Consider the following 13,218-nt stretch of genomic DNA (forward strand, 5'->3'; position numbering starts at 1 on the left):
ACGTTTTTACTTCATGCAATGTTTTATTTCTGTGCCGTCTTCAAGTATGCCCCAGTACTTACGCTTGGAGAGGACATGAACTTCGGAAAATACCTTATCTAGCTTAAAACAGCCCATCTTTTCACCGACCATACCCATTTCGATGAGTTTGTTATAGCCTTCTTCGTTCGTCATGAGTGCGTCAATGTTCTCATAGTAAACCTTCACTTTGGATTTGACTTCGGAGAAGAATTTGTTGTAGTTGTCAAGGACTGCCTTTGCGAACTGAGGGTAAGACCAATGTTCGACAATAGGTTTTAATGTGGTTACTAAGCCACTTTGACCTTGAGTGAATTCGTACTTCAAAACAAAAGGAGAAAACCTTTCAACAAAGTTGTTGACCTTCTCATAATGTTTACTCTTCATCTCTTGAGGTTTCTTAATGGAATATCCCCATGTCGAATTCATAAGCAATTTGAGTGTCGTTGCAAGTTTGGGGTTTGAAGCTTTCCTAATATCATACAGTTGTTGTATGACTTTTCCAACTGTATAGTTCCTTCCCGGGAACTCACCATCTTCGTTTGGAATTCCAGTCGGAATATATTGGACAAACCTCATGTATGCAGCGTTAAGGTCGACATAGTATATCTTTTCATCTGAGTCGAACTTGTCGCAACCAATTGGTCCAGTTTGTGGAAATTCAAGTGAGTCTCTTATCTTCTGAGAAACTTCTCCTGTTATCTCATAAACATCGTCGAAGCAACCTGTTTCATATAAAACCTTCTGACCTAACTCAGATGCTCTCCAATACAATTTGACGTCAATTGGATGTCTCAATGGAAGTTTGTTTATAGCATCTTGAAGTTCTTGCAACCTCATGGAAGTTCTTCTGGTTCAGGTTGGTATCCGAACATACCAACCCTTGTGGAATTGTGTACTTCTTTTGTACTAGAACTTTGTCTGGAACAACTTTTGGTCTTGCTAACAATGAAAAGTTTGTTTCGTCTTTTGGTACAAAAGTTTCTGTCAGCTTGTCATCTGGAATTGGTTCCAACAAACCTTTCTCGAAAAGAATGTTTACAGCTCTGACAATGTTGCACTTACTTTTACCAAAGAATGGGTTTGTAAGACTTTCGTTCAACATGAAGTGGTTGTGGACAATTACAATCTTCAACCATGGTAAGTCTTTGTCAACAACATAGTCGTCATGTGAAGAACCTTTAGCTGTAGGTATGTTGACTCGGATATTGACATTTGCCAACGGTGCAATTTTTGCCAATTGACCTCTGAGAATGTACCTTGTCTTCACACATGACTCAAGATACTTCATCTTCTCATCTGTAACAAGACCAGAGTTCCTGAGACATGTAAGAATGCAAGGTTCATTGACAATTGTTTCAATTGAATTGTAAATTCCATACCTTGTCAAGTCAATGTCAGACTTATTTATGAATGGGAAGTATCCAGCATGTTGTCTGACTGCTTGAGGGTTAGGTTGGTACCATTCGAACTTGACACTTGCAATTCCTTCAATTGCATTCAAAATGTCTGAGTCGGAGTCAACCATTTGTTCTCTCTTTGTAGTCTTGAAAGCGTCAAGAAGTTTTGCGGCTGTTTGTTCATTGCCATGTGCATAGTAAATGTGACCATCCAAATCTGTTATGGTCAATCTGAGATTGTGTCCTTTCTTATTTCCGTCTTGAATTGCAGCAAGTACACCCATGAAGCCTTCTTTGTTCTTTCTTCGTCAAAGTTTACTGTAAAGGTTCGACCAGATGTAATTTGACTTCTAACTTCACGATACTTTTCATATGCATATCTTGTTCTTTCCATGGGAGCATGTGCGTCTTCACCTTTTCCTTTTTTCCTTCTCAAAGGATGCAATTGTTCGTCATGTTTCCAGTAGAATCTGGCAAAGCCGTCGTGTCCTTCAACTTGAGGTTCACTAACATCGAAAGGCATGTCCATAAGACGTTCTTCTTCTAACCTCTCTAGTCTGTTTGGATAATTTGCACGTGCTGTTTCCAAATCCATTTCGTAGCGAAGACCAGACAATTTGTCATAGACTTTTATGGGTCTTCCCTTCCTATATTTTAAAATTCTTCGAAACTCTCCAACCATATCTTTGTAACTCTGCTTTTATTCTAGCAGACTTTCTGTCCATTCTATATGGGGCATTTTATAAAAATAAAAAAAATGTTTTTTTTCTTTACTTTACATAACCGCCTGCTGCCATAAGTCTTTGACGCCAACCCATACCAGCTAATGAAGGTTGACTTGGTTTAGTTTGGAAACTAAACTTTGGTTTTGGTTTATCTTCAGTTTTTGGTTTTTCTTCTTCTATCGGTTTTTCGTCACTTTTCGGTTCCTCTGACTTTACTTCACTTGCAGAACAGTTGTGTCGTCAACATCTTCATAAATATCATATGCCATTTGTTTTTGTTTTCCTTTCAACTTTTTGTGTTTGTGTAAAGTTTAGAAATTTCGACTCTAAGTCAATGAGATGTTCTATAATGAACTGTTGGTCAGTGAAGTAAACTTTTCCATCTGTTGTCTCGAAAGCTCCTTCAGACTTCAATATTTTATTTGTGAGAGTCTGTTTCTTTTTTGAGATACTAGCCGTTCCATTTCTATGAAAAGTGACTTTATAGTTAGGGTTTGTATTTCCAGACCTGGCACTTTCTATTATTGAATTTTTCTCTTCATCTGTAAGTTCTTTGACAGGTTTTGACAATGGTCTGAACTTTTTGTTTGTGGTGTCAAATCTACCGTTTCAACTTCTTCGTCATCTCAGTAAAAAATTTTAGTTTGGTTTGTTTTCAACTGGTTGTTTAGGTTTTTTAAGTCGGTCTAAACTTCCTGAGTATAGGAAGAACTTTACAAACACGTGGTGTAACTGCTGGAAGCCGACAAATCCATCTTGAACTCATTTGTCTCAATGCTGCATTGTTCATTTCATCTCAGTAAAAAAATTTACAGTCCCCACGTTTGAGGTGGTTGCGGTTGGTTATTGTTTACCCACTGTTGTGTGGTTATATCCTCTGTTAAAGAATCTTTCACCTTGGTCCATATAGTGTCCTGCTTGGTTAAGTAGTCATTTGCTTTGTTATAATAGTTTCCTGCTTGTCTTCCTACATTGTCCATCCATCCTTGAACTTTTCCTCTTGTTTCAGGATTTGGAATAAGATTTGTTGCATCTCGTGCTACATCCCAACCTTTCTGTACAGTTTGTATAATAGGTTGTGCTTTCTCTTTAAGTATACCTAATGTACTCAAAATCTTCCTTCCAACTCCAAATACACCTCTGGCTATTGTTCCCACTGCGGGTAAAAATCTAGATGCGACTCCTGCTAATGCGCCAAATAAACCCATTTCTTATAGGGTAAAAAATGACGAATCCGAACAAGGACCCCTATGTTTCTAAAGCGACAAAGAAAGCACTCATGATAAAAATCTTTAGTTCAACACCAAATGCTTGGTTTATGGATATCTTGGAAAACATTCCGAGAGTTAGAACAGATGGACCTCCATACTGGTTAATATTTGTTGGTCAAAAACACAAGATACTGTGAAGCCATACCATTATGGTCCAAAAATATTTTAGATGTGAAAACTGCTTTGACAATATTCGTTGACAAATACCATCCAACAAAACTGACATCTGACTGTGAAAGTTCTTTCAAATCAGATGATGTAAAAAACTATCTGCGTTCAAAAAATGTAAACCAATATTTCATTGTCGACCAAAACCATTCTGCTCTTGGTGTCATTGACGGTTGTATAAAAATGTTAAGAGACTTAAACCAACCACAAGGTGGTGAAGCAAATGAAATGTCATATGACGACAAGTATAGACACTTCTCCATGGCAAAGATGAACAAGTTTTAAATATTTACAATAACCGTAAACAAAAAGGTTTGGGAAACCACTCCCCCGAAGAAATGAAAAACAACCCTGACTTAGAGAAAGACTATATATTTAATAATTTAGTCAAAAGAGACAAACAAGAAAGAATGCCGGGCTTCAAACTTCAGAAAGGTGACAAAGTAAAAAATAGAAATACCTAAACGCGACCCATATGAAAAATACTATTGACTATGACAACAATGGGAACCGACAGGTACTCACATTCGTGTTCGTAAAAATAGAAGAAAGTATACAAGAGAATATTATGAAGTTTTAGGCAAACATGGCAAAATGTACACACTGCAAGCAGAAGATAAAACTACTATTGCCAGACCTCGTTTCAAACTTGTCAAAGTTCAAGGTGGTATACTTTCAAAGACAGTTCCTAACAAATATAAAGACAACTCCTGACGAATATGCTAAAGAAGTTGAAAATGACGACTAAGCAATTCTATACCATGCGTAAACTGTCATGTAAGGTGGCATGTATTCTTTACTTGTCCCGTTGTTTGTGTATATCCTGAAACGAAATGTGTATGGTTTCCTTCTCCCTGAGTGTCACTCCAGTAACAATTTATAGCAAACTTAACGTCGTCTTTAACATCATATCCTTTACCTTTTGTCATTCCTGACCAATCCCAATATCTATGCTTATGCCAACCTGCTTGAGATTACTTAAATCTATGTAATGACTGTGTGCAGGTAAATTTTCACCTGAAATCGTTTTACTTCCACCTGTTTCCTTTGAAGAGTTTGCACAATACAAAAAACTGTCGACTATTTGTTCCCATGCACCAACACCAAACATTACTTGAGGACCTCTTGCATCCATAGATGTATAAATAGAACCTACTGGGTTCATTAAATCAAACATATGAGATATTATAGGATTGTCTTTTTTGAACTTAAAATATAGTGCAACTATTTCAGGTTTCTTCTGGTTTGTGTCAGAATATTTTTTATAATATAATCTTATGTTTTCAGGGTAGGTAAAATCTTGACTATAATATTTATTTCTGTCATTTGTATAATAATATACTATTCTCGTTTTTCTATTGCATTATATCTTTTATATCTATAATAATCTAAATATAATGTTAGCTTTTGTTCATCTACATGTGGTGTTCTGTCGTCATCTCCATAGTCATAATAATGTGGTGCTGGAGCTGGGTCAGGCAATGTCATATCTGCCATTTCATAAACTCTTAAATATTTCTTTTGTTCGTCTCCATATAAGTTTAAGTAGCAGTTGTTGTCTAATGGAACTTTAACTTGTGTACATCATTCTTTTTATAGCTTACATACATTTCATTGTTATTTTTCGGAATGAGTTTATACCGTGTACCATTTTCTAAGGAATGTACCAACTGCCATCTAAAATATTTATTTTCTTCATTGACAGAAAAGTCACCAACAATAGTTTCAATATTTTTTGTTGTTCCTATCAAACTTTGGTATATTTCATTGACATATGTTTTATCTGCTTTCTTTTCAAGGCTAACGTTTAAGTCTGTTATTTCAGATATAGAATGTGTATGTCCAACGTCACTTTTCCTGTTTAAGGTTTCTTGTAAGTTTGTAATATTTGCAATGGTATGTGTATGTCCAACGTCACTTTTACTGTTTAAGGTTTCTTGTAAGTTTGTAATATTTGCAATGGTATGTGTATGTCCAACGTCACTTTTACTGTTTAAGGTTTCTTGTAAGTTTGTAATATTTGCAATGGTATGTGTATGTCCAACGTCACTTTTCCTGTTTAAGGTTTCTTGTAAGTTTGTAATATCAGATATAGAATGTGTATGAGTCTTATCTGCTTTTGTCTCTAATGTTTCCTTAAGACTTGGTATTTGGTTAATATAATGTATATGAGTCTTTTTAGAATATTCGTTTTCAGCTCTTGTCACTTCACTTGACATTTTATTGTCAACATATGTTTTGTCTGCTAGTTCAGGATGAGTATGTTCTTTTGGCATAAGCATTGTTAGCTCTTTCTTCTTCTTTTGCTATTGCATCGTCTACATATTCTTTGTCAGCTTTGTTGTCAACATCTGCTTTCAAAAGAAGTTCATTTATAGGTTTCTCGTTTAAAGTTCCTTTTGTTGGATTTATACAGACAGTATGGTTCTTATTGTCTTGAAACAGAAACTCATCTGTCATTGGGTTTAATGTCAGTTTTAAGTTTCCTTCTTTCAATGACTCAGATATCTTAGAATAGTTTGAAAAGTTTGTTGTGTTCTTATTTAGAGCTTGCATAATGAGTTGTCGGTTGTGTTGTATTTCTCTCATAGACGCTGTTTCATTTGACATTTTATTATAGATAAAATATGCTTCCAATAGAAAAAGAAAATTCTAGAGTTGCTACAACTAAACCATTAGATGAACTTTTTACTAATGTCGGTCAAAAGTTTGAGACAGATACCGTAAAGCATGAAGGCTATCGTTTTGACTACCCATTAAGATGGTTAAGAGACCATCCGTCACAAAAGCTATTGGCTTTCGTAGAATGAAGTTCATTTCAGAAGCCATACATGGTTTCCCATTTACGGTCGGTTTTGAAGTTCGATACTATAACAAAGAAAAACGTATGTATGAGAAATTTGAACAAGGAAAACTTTTACAAGTTAATTTGCTTATAAACTTAGAAACAACTCTTCAAGCTTTTCAAGAAAAAATAAACGATATCTATATTGAATATGCAAACCAGTTTAACATTGACGAAGGAGAATACCATCTCGATATTATTTATGACAGGAAAAATGCAACTGTTAAAATCAATAAAATAGAAGACCTTGGAGAAAACGTTTATATTTCTACAAAATATAACAACTTGGCATGGTATAGATTTATGAGGATGTTAAATCAGCCTGCAGAATATCCAGTACACCCGGACTTTTATGAAGTCGAAAAACCTAATGGAACATATGAAAATATTTTCGACCCAGATGCTATAGGGTGTCCAAAGGTGCGTTTAGCACAGCGCTCTATATGAGACTATTAAAGGAGATATATGCTGATTATAAATATATAATAAAAAATATGAATATATGTATATGATGAGTATGTTGTATTTTGGCGCCATGCCGGGATATAAAATAAATTTTGAGACAAGAGGCGGTTTCGCGGGAAATTTTGGCGGAATTTTTTTCATTTTTTTAATGAATCATAAAGAAAACATCCTCGCTCTTGCAAAAAAATGCAAAGACTGTAAAAAAGTCTACGAGACATTGGTAAAATGCTTCGGTATGGATGCTCCTAGCTATTCCATTGTAACGTATCATGTTAGGATGTATCACTTCATGAACAAAAAGGCGCCCATCATAAAAATTGACAAAAAATCGCCGGATCAAAGAAAAATCAAAGCAATTCTTCAAGCGCTAGATGAAGACCCAAGAGCATCACTCAGAAGGATAGAGGAGATGACAAAGATACCACGTACAACAGTCAGTTATTATCTGCACAATTATTTGAACTACAAACTAGCGTATACACGTTGGGTTCCGCACAACCTTAATTCAGTTCAAAAAAAATCTAGAGTCCAATCTTCGAAAGAGCTCCTCTCTATATTGGGTGCGTATCAATCCAAGAAGTTTCGCTTTTTAGTAACAGGGGACGAGTCTTGGTTTCAATATGCAACAGAAGCCAAAATCATGTGGATCCCGAAGGATGAAAATCCGCAAACATTCCCGAAGAAAAAAATTGACACACCAATGATGATGTTGTCGGTTTTTTGGGCGTGAATGGCATCATCGCAATTGATATTCTTCAAAAACCTAATACGATGAATGCTCAGTATCTAATTGACAATGTTCTTACTCAAATTATCAATTCTGATGAGTTTGAGAAATCCAAACAACAAAAACAAAAGTTTGCAATTCATTTTGATAATTCAAGAGTTCACAAAAGTCATAAGGTAATGAATTACTTGTTGGAAAACAATGTCAAAGTTGTTCCAAACCCAATTTATTCACCTGATATTGCACCCTCTGACTTTTATTTATTCGGCACGCTAAAAAAGAGAGTTGAAGGACGCGAATTCGCGAGTCCAGATGATCTTGAAAATTTTGTAAGAGAGCAATTTGAGCAATTTTCTCATGATGATTTAAAGCGTGTCTTTCAAGCCTGGATCGATCGCTGCGAACGCGTGATTGAATCCAATGGTGATTATATTTAAATAAACTTTATATATATGTAACTTGTTTATTTCTATTCGCAGTATTCAGGTTTGTGCTAAACACACCTTTGGACACCCTATATTATTGTTCATGCTTCATTTTCTGGTGCGCAAAACTCTTTCTTATGTCTGATGAATGACTTTTACGAAAAACCTACAAAGTTATATGAACCGCCGAGTGGAAGTATTTCAGACTTTCAAGTATGGTTTACTACAGATGGAAGAAAAAGAATAATTCCATTATACCATGCGTTTTACTTAGAACTTAGTTTCATATACAACTACTATCGAACGATAAAAATATAATTTTTTAATACGGTTGAGGTGTTGGATTTGGTTGCCAACTAGACTGTGGTGCAGGTTCAGGCTGTTGTATAACAGGAGCTTGCTCTTCTGGTTCAGGGTCTTTAGGTATAATACCAACAAACTGACCTACTCTTTTACCAATATTTTTGACTCCGTTCCAAATTCCTTTTCCGACAGATTTTATTCCATTCCATATACCTCTTCCAACATTTCGAAAGAAGTTTCCAATACTACTGAAGAAACCCATTTACTATATGTAAAAATCTAATGTCCGCCTAGTCTCTTACGTTTCCTGTTGAGTTCCATAGCATTCTTTAACTGGAGCTCATACATTCTGTTTCTCCTCTGGTAGAAAACATATTCTGGGTCAACTCCTGTGTTCGCGTCATCTGCATAAAGTTGTTTATATCCCACTTCAGGGTTTGTATAAAACTCTTTCCATCTCATATTTGCATACCATGGTGGCAAACCTAACGCAGCGTCATTTGACATGGCAGTTTGCATTTGTACATCTGTTGGCACTTGACCATAGTTTGCCATTGCAGTTTGTATTCTAACTTCATTTGGAATATTCTCTGGGTTTGGTTGTCCAGGTTGCTGTGCATTCGCTAAGTTCTGGGCGTCCATTTAATATTAGATAAAAATATCTCTTACGAGTACATATACTGAACATTTGCAGGCATTGGTTCATCTTCATATTCTCTGTACTTTTCTGCCACGTCAAATAAATAAATGACACAATGGAAAAAACCTAAAACAAGTAGTCCTATTTCAAACCACATTACTTACTATAAAATTTCTTTATTGTGACACTTTCTCCAGTTTATAGGACCTCTCTCATATTCTATCTTGTCATATTTAAACACATAGTCATGTATGTCCTCTAACCATCTCATAACGGTTTCCAAACCACTTTTATCGGATGTAAAGTAAAAGCATGGATGGTTATGTAAAACGTCTAAAGTTTCTAAAGAGTCTCTCAAAGTCCAGTCTACTTGGTATTGAAAATCCCATGTGTTATAGAACGGCGGGTCCACTATAAAGAAAACATTTTCCTTGTCTTTATATTTTCATACAACTCTGTCCAATGACATCTTACAAACTCTATACCCTCAATATATTTTTCTATGTCCTCTTTGAAAACATTTGTATAGTTAAGATATAAAACTTTTGACATAAGTGTTTCAATGTCATGAACTCTTATAGCACCACTATATAATAGTCTAGCAGATATACTATTCCAGTCTATATATTCTGCTTTTTTCAAAACCTCTCTCACAATATTTTTCTTATCTAATGGTATACGTTCCATCTTACCTATAGGTATCTTTTCTTTTAACTCTTTCAATATATTGTTTGTGTCTGGAATATGTTTGAGACGGTCCATATAGTTGTCGAAGTCATTGCATATAATCTTTGAGTCAGGAAATACGGTATGACATAAATGGGATATATAGAAACTTCCACCGAACAAATCTACAAATGTTAGACCATTCGGTAGTTTCTTAAGTTCTCTCAATATAATATCTTTACATCTACTCTTATTTCCAAAGAACGGTAACGGCGGTTTTGTAAAATTCATTTATATATAATAATAAAAATGTTTTTACCCGAAAAGTGACAGAAAAGTGACAAAACATGAAAACATATATAATTTGTGAAAAGCGACACATTATATAATGTTTTCGACCCAGAAGCAATGGAGGAGGAAGAAGAGGAGGAGGAAATACAAGACTCTATCCAAGAAGAGTCCTCCGAATTCACACCAGAAGACTAACAATTTTCCGAATAAAAACTTCATTTATACTAAACATCTTCGGGGCTAGAGGGCGCAACGCGCCTGGAAGCCCCACTCACCTGACCTAATCCAGATAAATTCATCCCACACAAAATGGCATACATTTTCAAAATATCACTTTTTTATACGTTTGTACTCAAAATGAATAATTTGATTTGTGAGCCTTGATTCAAAAGCAAAGGAAAGTGAATATAAACATTTTCTCTTAGTTATAAGTTTTATCAATTCCATTTAAAGCAACTCTATGGAAATTATAGAATTTAAAAATTTAAATACATTAAATTGATACTTTACTTAGCAAAATCAAAAACACATCCAGTTGACATCATTTCAAGAGCCTTTAAAAGTGGAAAATGAGTTATTATTTTCTGTTCAAAATTAGAGAAAACAGATAGACCTTGTATTTAAAACAAATAATGATACAAATTAGAGAAAAATAAAAATGCTGATCATCAAGATCTATATTATAAAATTTTGAAATCAGATGAAAATATTATAACAGAGAATGCAAAGAATTAAAAAATATAACTATCTGCTTCATAAATTATTAGAGTATTACAAAGCTGGATGATATTTTCAGAGGAAATTGTTTTGTTTAATGAAATAATGATGATAAGGATGGATAAATAGTCTTCATATTTATAAAGTGTATATTTATGCCAAAAAATTGTTTCCTTCAACAAAAAGAGTAAAATACAAAAATTTCAGATAAATATTTTCAAATTATTTAAAGTAATGTACAGTAGATATGATGAGTACCCATATGTATGGTGGAAATGATAAGCTACAATGTTTTTAATGAATAAATAATCGAAATCAAATTAAATATTTGCGCTTTATATTTATTATTACGGTAGATAAAAGTACTTGTATCAACAGATTAGAATTACCTTAACAAATTAGTGGTTAAAAGAAGTAAAAACAGTAAAATCGACATTAAGTTGTAAGATCTAAGAGTTGGTATGAAAAAACTAATATTTGAGGGTGTCATGAGTACCAGTAGGATGTATTGATGCAATTACATGCACCATTTAGAGGCTCTATATATCAGTATTATGAAGAAAAATGGCTATCGATTATATATTCAAAAATTTATTGAGCATCGGATTATTTCTCATACAAATTCGGTAGGGATCAATTCTTGTGAAATAATACATATAATATAGTCTTTTGTAAAATTTATGAATGGCTGCATTTCAATTGAAATTCATTCTCTATCGGTCGTTTGGAAGTCTACGGCCAAATTTTCTTAATGACTGAGAAAGAAGAAGTCCCAGTTGTTGAGCAGAAGGGAAAGCCCCAAAAGCAAAAGGGCCAGAAGAAGGAGAAGCCACAGAAGCAACAAGGAAAGCAGGAGAAGAAGCAAGCCCAAGCTTCACAGCGTGCTGATCTTACCTTCCACGTTCCAAAATCAAACTTTTCAGATTGGTACGAAGAGCTCATGGTCACAGCCGGTATCGTTGATAAGCGCTGGGATATCAAGGGCATGCCAATTTTCTGCTCTTATGGTTATACAATGCACAACGAAATTATGCATCTCTTCGAGGTTGCCTACTCCAAGATCGGAGTTCCAATGACACAATTCCCAGCTTTCATTCCACGTTCATTCCTTGAAGCCGAAGCTGATCACGTTAAGGGCTTCCAATCCGAGTGTTTCTGGCATGAGGACGAGATGTGCCTTCGTCCAACATCAGAGACAGCCATGTACTCCATGTTCGCAAAGTGGGTTAAGACAATTGAAGACCTTCCAGTCATGGTTCAGCAATCCTGCAACGTTTACCGTTACGAAACAAAGGGAACAAAGCCACTTATCCGTGTTCGTGAAATTCCATGGAATGAGGCCCATACAGCCCACGCCACACCACAAGAGGCTCTTGACATCCTCGGCAAGTTCTGGGACATCGTCCACGATATTCTTACAACAAAGCTTTCCATCGACGGCCTTCGTCTTCGCCGTCCAGATTGGGACCGTTTCCCAGGCGCTGAGTTCACAGATGTTCTTGATGTTGTCATGCCATGTGGCCGTGTTCTTCAGAGTGTCGGTGCTCACTACCTTGGCCAGCATTTCAGCAAAGTTTTCAAGATCCAAGTTGATGGCGAATTCTCTTACATGACCTGCATCGGTGTTTCCACAAGATGCCTCGCTGCAGTCCTCTCCGCTCACGGTGATGACAAGGGTCTCATTATCCCAACAATCATCGCCCCAATCCAGGTTGTCATTGTCCCAATTCTCCGCAAGGACAACGACGCTTTACTCGCCAAGGTCGCTGAGATGAAGAAGGAACTCAGAGCCGCTGGAATCCGTGTCCACATCGATGATGATACAACACGCAGCCCAGGCGAGAAGTTCTACTACTGGGAGATGAAGGGTGTTCCACTCCGTATCGAAGTTGGCCCACGCGATCTCGAAAAGAACGAATGCGTTCTCGTCGTCAGAGGAATCGAAGGAAAGTACTCAGTCCACCTCTCCGCATTCGCTCAGGAATGCCAGGACTGGCTCGTCAAGTACGATGACGCTCTCCGTGAACGCGCTCTCGCTCACCTTCATTCCCGCATCGTCGATTGCAACAACCTCGACGATCTCCCAGGAATCCTCGAAAAGGGTGGCTTCGCAAGAATCCCATACTGGACAATGGGCAAGGAAGGTAAGGAAGGAGCTGAGAGAGTCCACGACATCTGCGGTGGTGAAATCCGTGGCTACAGACCATTCGAAGAACAGCCAGCTGAAGGTGTTAAGTGCCTCCTTACAGGAAAGCCAGCTAAGTTCTGGGCTTACGTCGCTCGTTCATACTAAATTTTTTTTTAAATATAACTCGCATTGAAATAAAGATATCTTACAATTTACTTACTCTCCAAATTAATGTTTACATTACTTTCTATTAATATAAAATTATTTACTGTAAAACACATAATCAATTTTAATTATTCTCTAAATATTCGAATAATTCAAAGAAAGAAAATGTAGATGGTGACACTACACTTGAAAAATGATTAAAAAGTTATTTATTTTAATTCTAATAAATTTCTTCTTCGAAAATATCAGAAAAAGAAAGAGAAG

General features: G+C 35.9%; 4 protein-coding genes and 2 pseudogenes across 6 annotated transcripts, besides 2 other annotated features; 2 read left to right on the forward strand and 4 right to left on the reverse strand.

Moving 5' to 3' along the window:
• Window positions 1-5,759: part of a mobile genetic element that runs on past the window's edge.
• TVAGG3_0972190 (DNA/RNA polymerases family) lies at window positions 7-597 on the reverse strand (the record flags this gene model as incomplete). The annotated part of the gene is made up of 1 exon (XM_051253721.1): window positions 7-597. The coding sequence occupies one exon, from the start codon at window positions 595-597 to the stop codon at window positions 7-9; it is 591 nt and encodes a 196-aa protein (XP_051079295.1).
• TVAGG3_0972200 lies at window positions 1,099-2,013 on the reverse strand (annotated as a pseudogene). The gene has a single exon. A coding segment is annotated over exon 1 (915 nt).
• A 1,074-nt stretch (window positions 5,760-6,833) lies between the features above and the next one.
• Window positions 6,834-8,136: a mobile genetic element.
• Window positions 6,930-8,056, forward strand: TVAGG3_0972220 (annotated as a pseudogene). Its single transcript has one exon. A coding segment is annotated over exon 1 (1,127 nt).
• A 230-nt stretch (window positions 8,137-8,366) lies between the features above and the next one.
• Window positions 8,367-8,609, reverse strand: TVAGG3_0972230 (serine threonine-protein phosphatase family; the record flags this gene model as incomplete). Its single annotated transcript, XM_001308780.1, has 1 exon — window positions 8,367-8,609. One exon carries the CDS (start codon window positions 8,607-8,609, stop codon window positions 8,367-8,369), a length of 243 nt encoding a protein of 80 aa, XP_001308781.1.
• A 17-nt stretch (window positions 8,610-8,626) lies between these two features.
• Window positions 8,627-8,989, reverse strand: TVAGG3_0972240 (uncharacterized protein; the record flags this gene model as incomplete). The annotated part of the gene is made up of 1 exon (XM_001308781.1): window positions 8,627-8,989. One exon carries the CDS (start codon window positions 8,987-8,989, stop codon window positions 8,627-8,629), a length of 363 nt encoding a protein of 120 aa, XP_001308782.1.
• A 2,403-nt stretch (window positions 8,990-11,392) lies between these two features.
• On the forward strand, window positions 11,393-13,119 carry TVAGG3_0972250 (synthetase family; the record flags this gene model as incomplete). Its single annotated transcript, XM_001308782.2, has 1 exon — window positions 11,413-12,954. One exon carries the CDS (start codon window positions 11,413-11,415, stop codon window positions 12,952-12,954), a length of 1,542 nt encoding a protein of 513 aa, XP_001308783.1.
• Window positions 13,120-13,218: the final 99 nt, after the last annotated feature.

This window comes from Trichomonas vaginalis, chromosome I (genome assembly GCF_026262505.1).
Source record: "Trichomonas vaginalis G3 chromosome I, whole genome shotgun sequence".
In the NCBI taxonomy this organism is placed as follows: Eukaryota; Parabasalia; order Trichomonadida; family Trichomonadidae; genus Trichomonas; species Trichomonas vaginalis.